General features: G+C 26.8%; 1 protein-coding gene across 1 annotated transcript; it reads left to right on the top strand.

The window, feature by feature from the left end:
* The first annotated feature begins 2,257 nt into the window (after nt 1-2,257).
* LOC145838892 (uncharacterized) lies at nt 2,258-19,373 on the top strand. The gene is made up of 5 exons (XM_082946513.1): nt 2,258-2,364; nt 4,691-5,663; nt 13,198-13,326; nt 13,468-13,653; nt 15,419-19,373. The coding sequence occupies exons 1-5, from the start codon at nt 2,258-2,260 to the stop codon at nt 19,079-19,081; spliced, it is 5,058 nt and encodes a 1,685-aa protein (XP_082802639.1). The 3' UTR covers nt 19,082-19,373.
* Nucleotides 19,374-19,646: the final 273 nt, after the last annotated feature.

The raw sequence follows: 19,646 nt of genomic DNA, 5'->3' as shown, positions 1-19,646 counted from the left end.
TAGTTTACTTGTGTTTCAGGCTTGATACTTTATGTTCTAAGCGTTCATCAGATTGATATTTATTTAGCACGTAACTCGCATTTATAAAAAAAGCAAGTGTTGTGACGTAATAATATTGAAGTCAAGCTTTATAATTTATTTTTGATTTTATGATATAATATTAAAAACATATAATTTGCGGACTAGTTATTTAGTAAAGGTTTGTAAGAATTTGTAAAATGTAAATACGACTTTAAAAAAAAACTATATTCTAGAAGAAAAGCTTATTAAAAAACTTTATAAAACAAAATATCTACGGTTTTGTTTTATTTAAATATAAGTTAAATTTTTTGAAATTAGTTTTAATAAATAATTGTAAAAAGCTTAATAGCAGAATAATTAACAGATTTTAAGGAGTTAAAAAAAAGATCAAAAACTTATCAAATTACTACAAAAAGTTTTTTATTTTTTAATTCAACACAGCCAGCCTTAAAGTTTAAAGCAAAACAAAGGTTTTTATTGAGTTTATATTATGTGTTTTGTTAACATTTAATTAGGATTTTTATTAGTATTCTTTTATAAAGTTGCAGTTCCGCTGTTAAAACCAAATGTGAATTTCTTAATGCTTGGACGCTGCTGGGTCATTGGAAATGAAGATTCTTTAAATAGTTTTAAAAAAACCGGGTTAAAAAATTATATATTCCCATATTTTGTTTGTCAAGACTTAACTTCGAACTAAATGAGTTTAAAATATCATAACATACACAACTATTAGACTTACTAAAACTTTAACTATGATAAATAAGACTGCAATACAGTGTTTATAACAATCAAACAATATAATTTTATTTGCTTAGCGTATGAATAAAAATAATAAAGTATAAGTGCAAGAATAAATTTATAAAAAAAGCTTATTTCAAATAAAAGCACGCTTTGAAATGAAACGAGTCAAAAATGTGCAGAGTCACTATTAAACGTAATTTCATTTCGCATAATGTCACTTTTGTTCCTGGAGAAGATGTTAAAAGATATCCGTGGTGTGCGACTTAATAACCGAAAGGTTCTTGGCGCACCAGGTCCTAGGACTAAGTATTTTGAGCTTCCTTTTTTTTTGTCGTTCAATAAATTATAATACTTGGCTACTTGCTCGGGTTTCACTATAGTACAAAATATAACTTTTACACAAATTGTCATTTTTGAACAGAACGCCACCTTTGCACAGTTGTCACTTTTGCAGGAATAACTTTTGAAATATAAAGTCACTTTTTGAAAAACAGAGAGTTATTTTTGAACAATAGAGTTCTGCACGGCTGTCACTTTTTCATATAGCATTAATTTTACTCTGTGTCGCTTTTATACGGTTGAACTTTGTGAAATTTTTTAAATGAAAATTCCCTATATATAAATATATATATATATATAGAATACAATGTAGTTAAACAAACTTAAAAATTTGAAACTTGAAAAGGCTTTTAAATAGTTTACTTAGAAAAGTCTGTTTTTAAAAAACCAGAACATATGTTTCACAAACTTAAATGCTTAAATCGTCAGCTGGTACGGTTTGAGAAAAAAACTTATACTTTATATATATAATAATTTATAGAAATTGAACTAAAACTAAAAATGTAGTTTAACTAGAATAAACTTCAATAAAAACCAAATAAGTATTAATGTAAAACCTAATCAAATTATTTTTTATTGTAATTACAACAAACTAAGGATTAAAAAAAAGCATTGAAACTTATTTAGAAAACCAGGTTTAGCTTATTTTTTTCTTAACATAGTTTAAGCTTTACAAAATAAGATATACAAAACACACAAATTCAATAAAACTAAACAAATCAAGCAGTTCTCTTCAGTAGAGTACAAAGCTAAAAAGAGATATGATTTACAACTTATATGATATGGTAACCAAGTAATCAAGTGAACGACAGTCGACCGAACAAGAGAACTTTGCATTAAGTCTTGGCGCTAATTTTTCGCTTCCTCCAAAACATGTGGATAAGAAATAGTTTTTTTTTGGGATTGAGTGTTTTTACAAACAACTTTGTATGCTGAAATCTAGATCTATTTATGAAGAAACTGCTACGAAAATTAATTTGTCATTCTTGGCATACAATATAGTAAATCAAAACCTGAAATAAGTAGTTTGTTGGGTTTCTCTGAAATAAGAAATATAGTTAAAGAGTTGAAAAACGACAATAATTTGATAATTTCAAAACCAGACAAGGGAAATTGGTGTGTATTAATCAATAATACGTCTGACTATTTGGAAAAAATGAATGTTACTATTGGTAATTCATCAAAACTTCAACTTTTAGGCTCGGCAAAAGAATTAGAAAATATTGATAAAGTTGAAAATGAAATTATTAAGTTCCTGAAACAGTTATTATTCAAGAGTTAAATTAGAGAATCTATGTTTAATGTAGTTAAACTGGCTAGGTCAGTTACTCCACGTTTGTATGGGCTACCAAAAATTCATATAGATGGTATGCCGGTCAAGGTTTTAAATGCATCTAAACGTTCATCCATTGCAGAACTTATGGTGTTAACTCAATATGTGCATAAAGTTATAATCTCAATTTATTTAAAATTATTAAAACTTGTAGTATTGTTTTCGACTTGGTTAAACTAGAAGTTATTTGTAATACACTAAGGAAATCTGTTTTATGTTAGCAAAAAGATTTTAATTACACTGTTTCTTTATTTTCCTAATATTTTCTAAGTGTTGTTATTGTCATTATATTGGTGTATAAATAAAAATAAAGAATTAAAAAAGTAAGGTGAGATAACTGTTTCAAGCAAATTTATGTTGAAAAATCTCTTTATATGAGAAAATCAGAAAAAATAAAAAACTTCTTTTATATGTTTACAAATATTTTTTGCCTTGTAATATTACAATTTTAGACTTAGACAAGTATTTAAAATATTGAAAAGTATATTTTAAAACATAGGAAATTTTGTTGTTATTAATATTATTATTGTATTTTTTTATAAGTAGCATAAATTTAACATTGTTTGTCTTTTTATTTTCATTTATAAATGTTAAGTTCAGTTATGGTAGAATTCTTTCTTTATGGTTATAAAAAAAATGCAAAATTATTTATTTATTCGATATGAAATTATTTTTATTGTTCATTTAAAATTGTTTTATAAAATTAAAAACAACACTTTTAATACAAAATACTGATAAAATTGAACGTTAAGATATTTGAGCTTATTACATTTTTATTTTCCTGAAAGAGGTTGTAACTTATCATTCAAGTATTCAATTGTTTGCTATAAGTATTGTTTATCTCTTTTTATAAGTTTATTTAAAGTTATATCTAATTTTAGTTCTTATGCTACTAAACAAGTTTTTAAGTATATTTTTATAAACAAAATTCAATTAATTTTCGCTTTTTTTTTTCCTTTTGTTTAATTTATTGTTTTATTACTAAAGATTTAAATATTTAAATGATAAAAATTTAAACATAATAGCTCGTACGAAATTTTATAAGCATATGGTGTACGACTCGATCACCGAAAGGTTCTTTTGTACACCAGGTCCTTAGATCAAAATTTTTAAGCGCTTTTTTTATCGTTCATTAAAATATATATATATGTATATATTATATGCATACATTATCGAAAACAATTTATCTAAAAACTCTGTTAATAATTTTGTCTAAATTTAACTATATATTCTATTATTACGTAATACCTAATTTTGTATAATTTTATTGCTGTACTTACAAGTTTGCTTTCCATTGAATAAAACTTGGCTGAAGACGCGTATTAAACGCAGAAACAGCTGTCCCAAGCAAAAGTTTATTTTGTGTATTTTAGTTTTATAATTGGCACCTACGAAAAGTGGAGAGCCTCTCTCACCATCAACAGACTTCAAAAAACAAGTAAGAAGTTTCTCGCTTTTTTAATTAAGCTGAGTCTCTAAAGTTTTAAAGATTATTAAAAGTATACACGACTTAAGACCTATAAACTTCAATTATTCTTTAAAGAGCATACCAGTAAGTAGTAGTAATGAAGAGTTCAAAATTAAAATGTACGAAAAAGTAGATACACTGATAACTAAAATGAGATGGAAAGCATTCCATTTAAGGGATGAAAACACAGAAGCTAAAGTTTCAGATTATGACGGCTTATTTCCAACAAAAAAACGAGCTCCCGAGGATAAACTTTTAACAAATTTTGAAAACGACCTTTACGAGTAAATAAATAATTTAAAATTCCAAAAATACCAAAATTCTTTTACCCGCAAACTAAACAAAGACTTTAAGGAAATAAGGTCCACCAAAAAAGTTTTTGTTTTTGCAGATAAATCTCACAGCCTATACAAAATTAGTCCGGATAAATATAAGAAATTAATTACAGAAAACATTACATCTACATACAAAAAATCGGAAAACAGTCTCATCGATAAAATTAATAATGAAGCAAAGGAAATAGTATTGAAAAACAAAATAAAAGGTAAAATTCCCAAACTTTCTCAACAAAAATGTTACATTACTTTAAAAGATCATAAACCAAACTTCCCAAATAAACTAAGTTGTAGAATAATTAATCCGGCAAAAACTTTTATTGGCAAACCTGCAAAAACAAATTTAGATAAAATCAACAATTCTATAAGATCAAAAAGTAATTTAATACAATGGAAAAACACTTATGAGGTATTGAAGTGGTTCAATAGCTTAAGCAATAAATCAACTTCAAGGTTTATTAAATTTGATATAGTGAGCTTTTATCCAGCCATCTCAGCAACAATTTTGGAAAGCTCCTTCAAATTTGCTGCAGGCCTAACTAAAATCACGGAAAATGAAAAAGAGCTAATCAGACATTGCTGCAAATCAGTACTGTTCCACGAGGGTGAACCATGTTCGAAAAAGCATAACAAGAACAGCTTTGATGTACCAATGGGAAGCTTTCATGGCGCAGAAATTTGCGAACTGGTTGGCCTACATATTTTAGATATATTGAAGAAGGAAAAAATCTTTAGAGATGGTAACTTTGGTATATACCGTGACGATGGTTTAGCAGTGGTGGACATTCTACCGGGACCAGATACGGAGAGAAAAGTCAAACATCTAAGAAAAGTCTTTAAGAACATTGGTTTTGATGTCACCATCGAAGCTAATCTGTTTGTAACAGACTTCTTAGATGTAACATTAGATCTTCAAAATGAAAGCCATAAGCCGTATAGAAAACCAAATGAGCATACGGTTTATGTGAATAGCAAGTCAAACCATCCAGAGCATGTTTTAAAACATATACCGGTCGCAGTGAACAACCGCCTCCAGAAGATTTCTAGCAGTCAAAGCATTTTTAAGGAAACAACCCAACAATACCAGGAAGCTATAAGAGAAAGTGGTAACGATCACGAATTAGCCTATAGCCACAAAAGCAAGAAGGGTAAGAACAAGAAAAGAAGGAGAAGAAATATTTTATATTTCAATTTTTCATTCTGCAAAAGTGTGGCAACACGGGTTAGGAAGCGCTTCCTAGAGATTGTGGACAAAAACTTTACTGAAGAACATCCATATTGTAAAGTTTTTAACAGGAAGACACTAAAAATGTCCTATTCCTGCCTGCAAAACATGAAACAACTTATAATGGCACACAATCGAAAGATGTTAGACTCGCAGGACAAAGAGAGGCGAATAAGTGACTGCAAAAAACAAGAACGCCCGGTAAATGGAAGGTGCCTAATGGAAAACATTATATATAAAGCGACAGTCATAATTGAAAATAAGACTAAGTTTTATGTTGGCTCGACTGGACCATCGTTTAAGAATCGCTACTCAAAGCACAAGTACATCTTCAAACACGAAAAACATAAAAATACGACAACATTATCGCAGTACATTTTGAAACTAAAAAATGACAAGGTCAATTTTAAAATTCAGTGGGAAATATTAACAAGAACGAAAAATAAGTATAATTTAAAAAACGGATGTAAATTGTGCAATGCAGAAAAAATCGAAATTTTAAAAGTTAAAAAATCTGAATCTCTAAACAAAAGAAACGAATTACAAACTGGCTGCATACATTATCGAAAACAATTTATCTAAAAACTCTGTTAATAGTTTTGTCTAAATTTAACTATCTATTCTATTATTACGTAATACCTAATTTTTTATAATTTTATTGCTGTACTTACAAGTTTGCTTTCCATTGAATAAAACTTGGCTGAAGACGCGTATTAAACGCAGAAACAGCTGTCCCAAGCAAAAGTTTATTTTGTGTATTTTGGTTCTATAGATATATATATATATATGTATATAAACTTATAGTTTTACTGTAGATAAAATATAATGCAAGTAAACTTAAATGATTTTAACTGTTACTAACTGCTTTTGTCTTTTTTAATATTTTGATTTCTTGATTACTATATAAGTTTGAAAAATGTTATCTCTTCTTAGTTTTGTACTTTACCGATGAGAATTGCTTGAAATATATTTATTTTTTTTTAATTTTTGTGTCTTGTATACCGTATTGTATAAAAACTGGTAACTTATGTTCAAATTATTTAGGTTTAATAAATAAATTTTAACTTTTATAACAGGTAAGTTTAATTTTAACTTTACACATATTTTTAAATATTTTTTTTTTAGGTTTATGTAATAACAATTTAATTTAGTTTAAATATTTTGTTTAAAATTTAGTTTTATTTTAGTATTATAAAGTTCAAATAAACGAAATTTATGCCGTTCAAAAGTAACGATTAGTGCAAAATGACTTCAGAAAAATTTAAAGTCTTATTAAAGTCACACGTTCAATAGTTACCATTTGTCCATTTTTGATACTTACCCTCTTAAGATGTACACAACTCACATAGAGTTTTTCTTTAGCTTTATAGTATGCAATGCAGGGCTTTTAGTTAATGACTAAAACATTAACTTCTATAAGGGGATTTTTATTTTACACAGCTTAAAATCTCATCCTATCATAGGTTAATATAGTTCAAATCCATTCTTTTTGAAACTTTAAACTAGCAACTGCTTCTCCTTTTACTTGTCTCTCTTGGTCATTTGATTTAGTTGGTCATAAATAATAAATATAAGTAAAATTAGTTAAAACCCAAAGATTAATTTCAATTGAAGTTTTCATACTTTTTCATTAATTTTTTTGGTAATTTCCTAGGATGATGTTGCACCAATATCAAGGTGAATATTTTTATACTTTGATAAGATAAGTATAGAGTTGAAATATAAGGTACACAATTACTCAAATTCAAACAGAATTTTTTTTTTTAAGATTTTTATTAGTTTTTTTTTTTTTGCTTTTTTTTTTTGTTTTTTGATTGATATATCATTCAGTTTTCTTTTTTATAATAACTTTTTTTTTCACAGGGTTGCCACACACTCAGGGAATCTCAGGGAATTTTCAAACTGTAGAAAATCTCAGGGAAACTCAGGGAGTCTCAGGGAAACTCAGGGAATTTTGGCATTTTTCTTTTAACTCAGGGAAACTCAGGGAAGTTTTGATTTTTTCTCTAAATTTCAGGGAAGTTTTTGAAAATCTCAGGGAAATTTTTTTCTAGATCTAGAATGAGGTTTAATTAATCCAGTTTCAATATTTTGTTCAAAAGTAGTAATTTTTATTATTTAAGTGGTTATTTAGAATTTTTTTAGCCTTGCGGCTAGTTCTTCAATATTCTTAGTATTAACATTGTAGTTTTTTTAAGTTTTAAATTTATATTTACTTAAGTAAAATCAAACAGTTTAGAGAAATGAAAGTTGTTGTTAACTATTCATTGAAAAGTTCTAATAAACTTTTTATTTTTAGTTACTTATATAGTTTAAAAAACACTATGTTGTACTTTTAGTTCTTATTTTTTAAATAATAAAGTTATTTCTTATTTGTTTACAACTACTTGTTTTCAGTAAAAAAAAATTAAAATGAATACAGATTAGTGTTGTATTACTTTTGTTAAAAAAATAGAGGTTAAATTTTTGTTCATAAATAAAAATTTCAAAAGTAGTAGCAGTAATGGTAATTAATTTTTTAGTGTGAATGTTTTAATATACTTTACAACTTTTTTGCATATTTAATTTAAAAGCTTTTTTAAGTATTATGAGTAAAGTACAGTTTAAAACCTTGTTTAAAAAAAGTTGGCTTAACCATGACGATTGGTTACTTGAGGATGTAGACAAAGAGAAGTTTAAATGTAAGTGGTGTGGTGATGATACACCAATGGCCTTATCCAACATAGGTATAAGGGCATTGAAATCGCACAGTATGTCGAAAAAACATCTTAAATTGAAAGCCTCTAAAAGTAAAAATAATGCAATTACTTCTTATTTTGGTGGGGCTAATAGTTCAACTAGTATATCAGCTGCAACTTCTTCAACAGCTGCTGAAATTTATTGGGCTCTCAAGTGTACCAAAGAAAACTAGTCAGGAAACTCTTGCGATAATAATAACACTTTATTCACTACCATGTTTCCTGATAGTGAAATTGCAAAAAAGTTCTGCATGAATAGAACCAAATATTCATATATAACAAACTTTGGTATAGCCCCTTTTTTTAAAGATGTCTTAAAAAAACAGTTTTGTGCTTGTCTTTTTATTCCATTTCATTTGACAAGTGTTTCAATAAAGTCTTGCAAAAAACTCAACTAGATTTGGTGGTGAGATGCATGAAGAAAAAAAAAGTACACTGTCAATATTTTACTTCAGCATTTTTAGGTCACTGTACTGCAGATAATTTAAAAAAAGCCCTATTGACCGAAATTCAAGAGTTAAACCTCAAAAATTTGATCCAAATTTCAATGGATGGACCAAATGTGAACGTTGCTCTTGCAAAAAAAGTTGACTTTGATAGAGAGGCTTCAGGTCTACCTCAACTTATTAACACAGGGTCCTGCAGCTTGCACATTATTCATGGTGCATTCAAAATTTTTATTAAGATTTGAAAAATACTCAGGGAAATTTAAGGTTACTCAGGGAAATTTTTGGTCACTCAGGGAAGATTTTTTGGCTCAAAGAGTGGCAACCCTGTTTTCATTATCACTGCCACTCCTGACTCTTATTCTCGATCGGTTGCTTTTTTTTGTTTATTTAATTACCTTCAGTTTTTTTTTCAAAATAATTTTGATAGTTTTTATTTTTACTATTACTGTTACCCCTAACCCTTACTCTCGATGGGTAGCTTTGTTTTTATTAATCAAAAATTTGTTTTTTATTTACCTTGTGGTCTCTATGATGAAGGTTTAGATTTAGAGTTTTTCATTTCTTTACGTGTCTTATCAGAGTGTAAAATTAAAAGTGTAAAATATTTTCACTTCTATATTGGTGCGACATTATCCTAGGAAATTACTTTTTTTTTTTACTAAAGCACTTACAATTTTTATTTAGTTTATGTAGGGCAGATGTTTGTAGATTTTTTTTATATGGTTAAAAAACATCAGTCTCAAACTCCACCCCTTGCAACGATAAACATTTTCTGGGGATTGAAAAAAGTAACAGTATTAATATGTTAAATAATTGTGTTTTACCAATTTTTTTTATAATTAATTTAAAGATAGATTATTTTTTAAAAATAACATAAATTTTAAATTATTTATTTAAAAACACAATTATACTAACATCAAGGTCCAAAACTAATTTCTGATTTCCATTGTGATGTCACAATAATTAGATAATCAGGTTAAATTTTAATTTAGTTTCTTAAAGGGGTTATGTAGAGAATGTATACAAATTTTCATGAATAATAAGCAAGTGACTTTGCTGGAATCTGGTTCAATTTTTCTTACACTTTCCTCTGTGAGATGATTTATATATAGATTAGTTGCAATAAAACTTTGAGTTTGGCCAGTGCTTCAGTTTGCTATTCTCTGATTTAGGGACATATTGAACTCTAAACAAATTTTAGTTTTATATTCATTAAACAGTAAACAATATTACTGCAAACGAATAAAATAGGATCTGGATATTTTGCTTTTTAACTGATTTGCAAAATTTCAGACCAAACTAAAATATTTCTTTTTTTTTTGTAAGTGTTTTTTTCAGATTGTTTTGTTTACTTTTGGTAAAAAATTAGAAATACTTTTATCTCAAGTAAATCATATTTTCTGGTTTTGTTTGAAACTTTGCAAACTAATTAATAAACATAAAAAAACAGGTACTTTTTTATTATACTTATAAACATTATATCTTTATTTCCAGGGTTGCTACACAGTCAGGAAAAACAAAAAAAAATCACAATAGTTAAGAAAAATCAGGAAATTTAATATAAACAAGATCGTGTTAAAAAAGTTTATCATCACTACAAACTGAGTTTCTAATGTTGTTTTCTGAAAAATTTCCTTTTGAAATTCTTGTTTTTTTTCAGGTTCTTAATGAATTTTTGGAAATATTTTTATTATCTTTATTTATTTTTCAAGTCTTTGGTTTGGTATTTTTGTATCTATTTTAATTAAAATTGGACTTAAAAAAGTCAGGAATTTTTTCAGCTTGATCAGTGGCAACCCTGCCGGGTACTTAAGGAAACTAAGGATATTTTGAAATTCTAGAAAATCTCAGAGTAACTCAGGATATTTAACTTTTTTTTAAACTCAGAATGAAACAGGACAATTTTGATATATAAAATCTCAAGAGAGTAAAAGTTTTAGGATTTAAAAAAATATCATGGCAGATTTTTTTAACCAAAGTCTTTTCAGTCTTAAAAATCCATCCCCAAATATGAAAAAAGTAACTTAAAATTGTGAGTTTTTAAAAATTATTTATGCTTACATTTTGGATGTTTTTAACCAAAAAAGATTTTAAATGGTTTTGATTGCTTTGTAGATTATGAATAAAAACTTTATTTCAAATAAAAAAGTTAAGTAAAGTATTTTTTTAACTTTAAAACTAGACTTTTTTGAGGATGTATTTTTGCGGCTGAAAAGACTAGAGTGTTTTTTCAGATCTAGAATGATATTTAGTGATACAGTTTCAATATTTGTCATTTAATACACCCAATTTTGTTGAAGAACATGTTTTTATTGATTTTGAAATGCTTTATTTTTAATTTTTTAGCCTTATGGCTACCTCTTCACTATTCTTAGAAATAACATAGTAGTTTTTGGTTTAAATGTGAAGTTAATATTTATCATGATTGAGTTTATATTAAGATATTCAGTTTAGAGATATAAAAGTTTAACAATGCATTAAAAAGTTTTAATGTACTTTACTATTAGTTACTTATATACTTTAATAAAGTTCTATTATTTTATATTTCCTTACTCCATATATAAATTTGTTTTTTATAACTTATAAACACTCTTTTTCAGTAAAAAAAAAATAATATGAGTGTAGACTAGTGTTGTTTAATCTTTGAAAACAGTATTTAAAGTTTAGTGAACATCTAATGCAGAAGCATACACATACACCTTTTAATTATTAGAAGAAAAATGAACATGAGGTATAAGTAGTTGAAGGACTTGAAAAAAAAAAACTTAAGGTGTTTCAGGGCAGTAAAAGGTCACTAAGGGCAGTTTGTTTGACTCTCAAAAAGTTGCAACCCTGTATTGCCCAAATCACTAATTATTGCAAAGGTAGAGGAAATGTTACTTACCATTAAAAAAAAAGAATATAAAACTGAAAATTGTGCAAGGCTTGGTATCCTTGCCATTTATTCACTATACCATGCTTTAAAAATTTTTATAGTTAAAAAGGATGTTGTGTTAATTGATATTGTATATAGGGCATGCGGGAGGTAATTCACTTTTAAAAATTTGATTATATTTTGTTAAGTTTAATGTATTTGCAATATTTAGAAAGTTCTAACTCAACAAACTTTATAAAAATTAAAATTTCAAGACAAAAAAAAAAAAAAAAAGTTTTTTTGTTTGTTTTTTCAAAAACTTTAATTTAAAAAATTTTTGTAATTTTTTGTGACATAATTTTCGAAATGTTGCAATATACATTTCCTAAAAGTTTCAGATAGTTATATTGAAATAATAGGAGAATATATAATTTTAATGATTTCTATTATTTGCTGTTTTTGTTTGTGACTCCCATAAGGAACCTATTGTGATCTCCAACTTTGACTGACTATATCTCAAAAGTTATTTAGGATTTTTAAAATCTGTAAAAAGTATCTTGTAGCTTAGTTAAAACTCAACCAAATAAGATAAGTTGTGAAAAAAGTGATTTATCCACTCTTAATCACTTGATTATTTTTATATAAAATTTGTGCCGTTGTACCTAACCCACCTTACTCAATATTTTATGTTTACACCTGTAAAATGTAAATTTATTTGTCTGAGGTAGGGTAAATGACCTTTTTTACAATTTTGTCTTATATTATTTTTTATTTATAAAAACAGATAAAAATTTAATCTAAATTAGCTTTTTTTTGATATAATTACTTTTTGAGTAGTGACTGTAATTTTTTTTGAGAATTTTAATAGTTGTGCACCTGGGTTGGGGTAAGTGAATAAAAGTCAACTCAAGTTAATATAGTTTTAAGCCTACTAAGTTACCAGAAAAATAAACTTAACATTCCTTTAAAAGTTTTGTTTTAATGAAAATTGATAATTGTGTGAGCTAAAAAATAATTAAACCCATGTTTTACCAATTACTATTCTAATTAGTATGCAAATATGAACACATATTAGATTATAGTTTCTGATTGTAAATGTTTAATCTCATTAAACAAAACATTAAGCTAAATGTTTTTTTTTTCAATAAAATTGGTGATGTTGAAAAATTAAAAAATTGCAATAAATAATTAAAGTACTAATTGTACAACAATAACAAGCGAATTACAAAACAGTTTTAAATTAACACTTGAAAATTATTCATGTATAGATAGTTTTTAATATTCTAAATATTTTGCTTGTATAATTAGACTAAAATTAATATTTTTTGATAACATATTTTCTTCAATTATTTAAGATTCTTTTCATAAAAACTTTTCTTTCAACTCAACTTTTTTTTAACAGAATCATGACTGGTTTAAATGTTATTGACAAATTAAAAGAGCTTCATAATGCAAATGAGCTTTCAATTTTAATAAATGATACATGTTTTTGTGCAGCATTTTCAAAAGAAAATCCAATAGACCAGCTGAATTATCTAGAAAACCTTGAACATTTAATTGATAACTTAAATCTTGAAAAAACCATTCAAAAATTTCTAATTATTACTATAAAGCTACTTGAAGTCAAAGAAAGTTTTCTTCGCAAAAGATACTTGAAGTTTTTACTCAAATTTATTGAATCACACCGTGTAAAGTTAGGAATTCTAAAGCAATTGGTATTTCAAAAAATTTTGCAAACAGCTGAAGCAGATATTTTTGATGAATTCAAAATTATAAATGCCTTAACTGACAATGGTCGAAATATAGACCTTGTGGAAAATGATGTGAGTTTGATAATCTATTTTCAAATTAATAATTTTGTCCAAGGATATGCGTAAAGAATTGGTACAGTTGTAAACAATTTAAAGATTTTTCTTTTAAGTTTTCTTGTATTATAATTATATTTTACTTTTTCTGTTTTATAGATGGATACTGTTTTGAATGACTGGACTCTCAAATTGATACAAGATTTAACTTATATAAAGATGCTCAACAACACTGTAAGATTAAATGCAACATCATTAAAACCATCTACATTGCATCAAACAGTTTTTTGTGTATGTCAGACTATTCAAGTTTTGGAACAAGACACCTGTAAATGTTATTTAAGGGTAAGTTATTCTTATGTTAAGGATATATTTTTAGTTTAAAACTTAAACAAGACATAATTAAACATGAGTGTCACCAGTGTAAATGTAAAGTTAGAAGTTGGTAATTTTTATAGTCAGCAGGCCATAATTTACCAGAAAATGTCTTTTGTAATCCAGACAGCAGTTGCCCAGACTTTTCAAGACTAATAGCTATAAATTACATGTATAACACTTGGCGTTTCTAAAAGAAGCTGAATAATCAGGCTAAAAGTTGTAAGCTTGGTAGAATATTCATATTATTTATTTTACACTTTAGTGCTAGAAAAAATATTTTATAAACAAACTGAATCATATCAGTTTCCTTCTTTTTATAATGTAAGATGGGTAGATTAATTGTGTTGCAGCCTACAAGGTTGTCATACACTCGTATAATCAGAATAACCCGGGAAGTTTAAATTTTTTTTAAATCTCAGAATAAATAACTCAGGGCAGTGTTTTTTAAAAATTCTGGAAAGTTTTGAAGTCTTTTGAGAATCTCTGTCCTATTTTTTTGCTAGATCCTGAATAAGATTTTATTGTTTTACATATTTTGAAATATTATAACCAATTGTTTAAAAACTTTATTTTGATTTATTTTGAAAAGTGAATTTAGTTGATTTTTTTTCTATTTAAAATTTATTTAAAGATCTTGAAAAAACTCAAGACAGTTTAAAGTCACTCAGGACAGTTTTTGGTCACTGAGGATAGTATGGACTTAAAAAGAATGGTCCTGAGTCTAGATGAACAGAAAGAAGGTTGTTAAAAAAGGAGCATTTCTTTGTGAAGTTTAAATAAATCAAAGACCTAGTGGTAAATTCTATAAAACCCTGTTGTCTTTTATTAGTTTTGTTTTGAATTTATAGATGACTTAAAACAAGTATAAATCTTTATCAACAGTTCCAACTTCCCTAGGTGTTTGCAATTTTCTGAAAAATCATTAGACTTCCATAGATAAAATTAAAATATTATAAAAATCCCTAGGTTTTCCTTGATTTAATTTGTTTTTGCTGTTGTTAATTTTTTTGATAATATAACTAAACTCAGTTGGCTTTTGAAAATTTTTTTAAGTCTCAGTCTAGTTTTTAAGTAACTTTAAATCTGTTTTTTTTTCTTTAAATTTATGCTATACTAAGTCCTTTTGTGGTGATTTAGGCATTTAAGCTTTATTATTAGCAACTGTTTTCGAATTTTTGCTCATTATTTTTGATTTTTTTTTATAAACTCATGCCAACTTAGTGACTCCAGCTAGTTTTTACTCACTAGGGCTAGCTTTTTTGACACAAAGAATGGCAATTCTGTTTTTAGTATATATGTTTTTGAAAATATTATAAATTAAAAAAATTATACAAAACAGTAAAAAACGTATATATAGTTATATAGTTAAATAAAGAAACGTTATATAGAAAAATGTTAAAATTACAATTCGTTTGTTAAGCATAATTGAGCAGTTTAGGCATTTGCTTTTGAAAATTTGGGTTTCTGAAAATTATTTTTTTAGAAAGATTTACTTGTAATTGTACTTTACTGTCAACTTATGATTAATATTTAAGAATTTTCAAAACTTTTTTAGTTATAAACTCATAGCAGATTATTATTGTATTTACTTTACATAAATTCTTATTACAAGACTTAGCTCTTAGCAAGGTTCATACTTTTATCTACACAATATATAAAAACTTATACCTTGCTAAGAGTTATATTATACACATAGTATAATTAAATTTTACTAGGCATTCTTTATTTTCAGTTAATAGATGAGATGCTTTGCAAAGGTTTACTTCCTGTATCAACACTGAATCAAATTCTTTCTGCTATAACATTGATTAGCTATACAAAAAAGGACCTTGAAAATGTATCCGATGAAATCTTTTATCACTTATTGTCTGGTAAACTTGGTAACAAAGTCTTGAATAAAACTATAAATATAATAAATAATGACCCTAACAATTGTAGGGTTATTGGTACAATAGATATATTAAAAAGGGTAGTATGGTCAAACAATTCAAAATCAAATTTATATTACATAGAAAACATTTTTTTGAATAGTATCTCTGAACGCTTTAATCCTATTAGTATGGAAATTGTTTACTCAATAATAAAGGCAACTAAAAGAATACTTCAAGTTTGTAATTACCAAATGGTTTCTAGTTCATTTAATGAAGTTTTAAATATAGCTGAAAAAACTGTAAAAGTCTTAAACAATGAAAGTCCAGACCAATTATCCGTTCAAATTAGTTATGAACTTCATGAGTTATTGAATTTAATTGAAAATACTGTAATTGAAAATACTAATTTAGCAACAATTGATTTAAAAAAGTTTTTTTTTATTGTAGAGTCTGTGACCAATCACCGACCTGAATCTTCTGTACTTAAACTTATTAGTTATAGATTTAGTTCAATTAGTCAATCAATTAATTGGTGCCTTGAGCTTAAAACAATTTTAACCAGGTATCTTGATTCAAGTATTTCCAGTAAAATTAATTTTTTTGTTTTTGAAAAGCTATTAGAAGTTTTAAAAAGTCGAGTTGGTTCTTATACAAATGATGTTGTAGATTTGTGTGTAAACTTTAATTTTAACTTTGAAACTAGGCCAGAGACAATACAGCAACAAATAGTAACTTTAATGTTTGATCTTTTGGTTGTTTTAAATGGAAATGAAAGAAAAATAATTAATAATGTTATAAAGTCTTACATTACATCAAACTTTAACTGTAAAAACTGTAACTCTTACATTCTATGTGTAAAATCAATTACTACTTTGTATAAATCTCCATTTTCAAAATTTTTAAACAAGCCTGATGATCAAGAAGTATGTACTGTTATGAGCTATTTATTTATATTTTTAAATAATGTCTACAGGTTGAAAATTCACAATCTTAATTCTACAACACAACTAAACAATTGTATAAAAAGCTCTATTTCTACGTTGGTTGCAGTCAGTAACTACTTTGATGACATTTTTAATTCTTATGATAAAAATGAAATAGTAGCAAATATTAGTAATTGTTCAAGCAAAATTGATCACTTTAGTCTTAATGAAATTTCTTTGAAAACATTAGTTCCAAAAGATGATATTTTTAGTACTGATAATTTTAGTACATTTGGTTCAGATAATATTATAAAAAATGAAGTTTTTGGCTTAAATGATGATAATAGCAGTAGTGAATCTGAGAAAGTCAACTTAAAAGTTGTTCAACCCAATAATGGTACTAGTGATAATGATACATTTGCAAAAGATGATATAATTTTAAAAAGTGTAAAAAGCTCAACATATGCAAATTCTTTTTTTCAATGCTTAATAAATATATTAAAAAATGAAGTTGAAAGTGATGTACTTTATTACATTGTAGAAGATTTAACTAATTTGCTCTATCAATCATGTATAGTTAAGCGCGCAAACAAAGTGATTTTTAATGAACTTATTGTCACTATTGTCCAGTTGTTTGAAAAAGTAAACACTGATAATGTTTCAGACTTTTCAGAAGAAAGTTCAATTAATATGTTTTCAAAAAATCACTCAGTAAATACTTCTACAAACAGCAGCAGCTTTTCTAATTTACAATTAAAAATTATTGCTTTTTTGCAAAATACATCAGTATACAGTAGCTTATTAGCCCAAAGTACACAACGTTTTATATTAAAACTATTTCAGAGTGGAATGAAAGCAAAAACTTTTCATTATTGTATAATAGCATTAACAAGCTGTTTACCAGAGTTTGAGCCAACTGTTCAAGTACGTGTGATTAAAGCTATTTTAATTAAATTATCTCAAATGACTTCCACAAAAACTACTGCTACTTTTGTTCTACAGTTTTTATCAACACTCTCACAGTTCCCTTTACTTTGTAGAGATTTTAGTGAATATGATTATAAAAATATTTTTGCTATATCTTTTCAACACTTTAATTCTAAAAAGTTTCAAGATCACATTACTTCTTTTGCTCAGTATGTTATTTGCAGCTGGTTTGTCAAATGTAGAGATACTCTAAAGTCTGAATTCATACACCATATAACGCGTATATTTCAAAATGCTGAGACTAAGGGCAATGAAAAATCTACGCAAAACAGTTTAGTTGAAACCTGTCTTGATATGATGGCTTGCAACATGCATACAAGTAATGTTCAAGGTTCTAGTTCAAGTAGGTGTGAAGACTTTGACAAAACAAGTCTAAACTCCTGTACATGGTTGATTGGGAATAGGCTTGTAACAATAAGTACTCAACAGCAGAGTAGCAGTGGAAAATTGTTAAACAGCGTTATTGAAAAAGAAGAGGAAAATAGTTTTGCGTCTATTGAAATAAGACGTCCGTGTGGCCATACTTGCTGGAATATTTCTAGTATGAACCTTCAGTCTTTTCAAGTAACAAAAAAGGTGGAAGTTTTAGATATAAATAAGTCTGGAAACAATGAAGAATCTAGGAAAAGAAGTAGTACTATTTCAACTTCTAATGAATACAAACAGCGGAGAAAACTACAAAGTTGTGCTTCTTTTAACAGACAATTTCATCAATCTTCTATTACACCAGAGCAGGTATTTTTGCATTTTTTCTATACTTCTATCAGTAACAACTCTGAAAACAGGCCTCTTCTAATACCAAACTCGCGTCATCTTGCAGCTAGTTTACGTTTGTTAAACCTGTTACCAGCTTATGACGCCTGGTCTACAGGTGTTTGTTATGTTAGAAAAAATCAATATTCCGACCAAACTGGAATCATTCTAAACCAACACGGTTCCACAATGTATCAAAATTTCATTGCTTCTCTTGGAGATCTAGTAAACATTACTGATTGTGATGAACGACATACTTACCTTGGTGGCCTTGACTTTAAACATGGCAGTGATGGAAACTATACTTATATATGGCGTGAAAGAACTATGCAGATGGTTTTTCATATCACCACTCTTATGCCAAACAAATCTAGTAGAAGAATTAATGATAAGCTTAAACATTTAGGTAATAATTTTGTTCTGATTGTTTATGATGACAGTTGTAAGTATGTACCGCACACTGTTGTAAAGGGACAATATCTTATGTTAGAAGTAATTGTGCAACCTGTAAAACATCACAGCTTTTACCGTGTTTCGCTGGTTTTTCATAACTCAGAAGCCGAAGAGTTACTTCAAGACCTGCAGCGCGTAAGAAATGTCAATCAAGAAAAATTGTCAACAGTTGTAAAGCAAATCTGTCTTTATGCAAATGTCGTCGGAAAGGTTTTAAAAAACAGAATGATGAATGCTAAAAATTCAACTCAAACAACTTCGTCGTCAAACACAATAGCACGGTTAAATTGTATACAAAGACTTCGAAAGCGCACGCTAGACGACTTAAAACAAACTAATGCAGAAGCCTTTTCAAGGTACCAATTTTCTGAGAACAAGCTTGATCAGTTCGGAGATTACATTAAGTAAAGTATAAAACTGCAATTTTAGTTTAGTTGATCTAAAATATTGCAAAAACTTTATGTTTTCTTCTTAAAAGCATTGTCTGTTATGATTTGATCTAGTTAAATAAATTTATTTGTATATATACTATTTTTAATAGTTTTGTAAATATTAAAGTAAGTTTTTTTTTTGATAAATACAAAATATCAACAGTTACAAATTACGTTTTTCTTATGTTAAAGTTATTTCTTAATTTGTCAAGACACTGTGTTTTATTGCATGTAAAGTTATTGTTGTGGTTAGATACATTCTGTTTTAATTTAACTAAGGCTTACTAACAAAGTATTTGTAGTTAAAAAATCAAAATTAAAAAATTAGTAAAAGCTGTTTCAATATGTCTGTTTTATTCATATATTTATTAAATTATGTTTTTGCATGGAATAAATACTACATAACATTAAAATTATTTGTTTTAAAATAACCAAAGTTATATAGTTTAATATTCTTGTTACTTAGGCAATTATAATTAGTTTATGCTTCAATTTTTTGTGACTGATACTTTTTTTGTTTTTAAGTAAGTCTGTTTTTAATT

Source organism: Thalia democratica, chromosome 6 (genome assembly GCF_965202585.1).
Source record: "Thalia democratica chromosome 6, ktThaDemo2.hap1.1, whole genome shotgun sequence".
Taxonomy (NCBI): domain Eukaryota; kingdom Metazoa; phylum Chordata; class Thaliacea; order Salpida; family Salpidae; genus Thalia; species Thalia democratica.
This window is presented reverse-complemented; position numbering and strand designations above follow the sequence as displayed.

Bases quoted from the DNA above. Each gene is read 5' to 3' on its own strand.
- LOC145838892 (XM_082946513.1), top strand. From the start codon at position 2,258: ATGAATGTTACTATTGGTAATTCATCAAAACTTCAACTTTTAGGCTCG. The intron at 2,365-4,690 runs GTTATTATTCAA...ATCAACTTCAAG, and splicing joins ATTATTAAGTTCCTGAAACA to GTTTATTAAATTTGATATAG. The intron at 13,654-15,418 runs GTAAGTTATTCT...CTTTATTTTCAG, and splicing joins CCTGTAAATGTTATTTAAGG to TTAATAGATGAGATGCTTTG.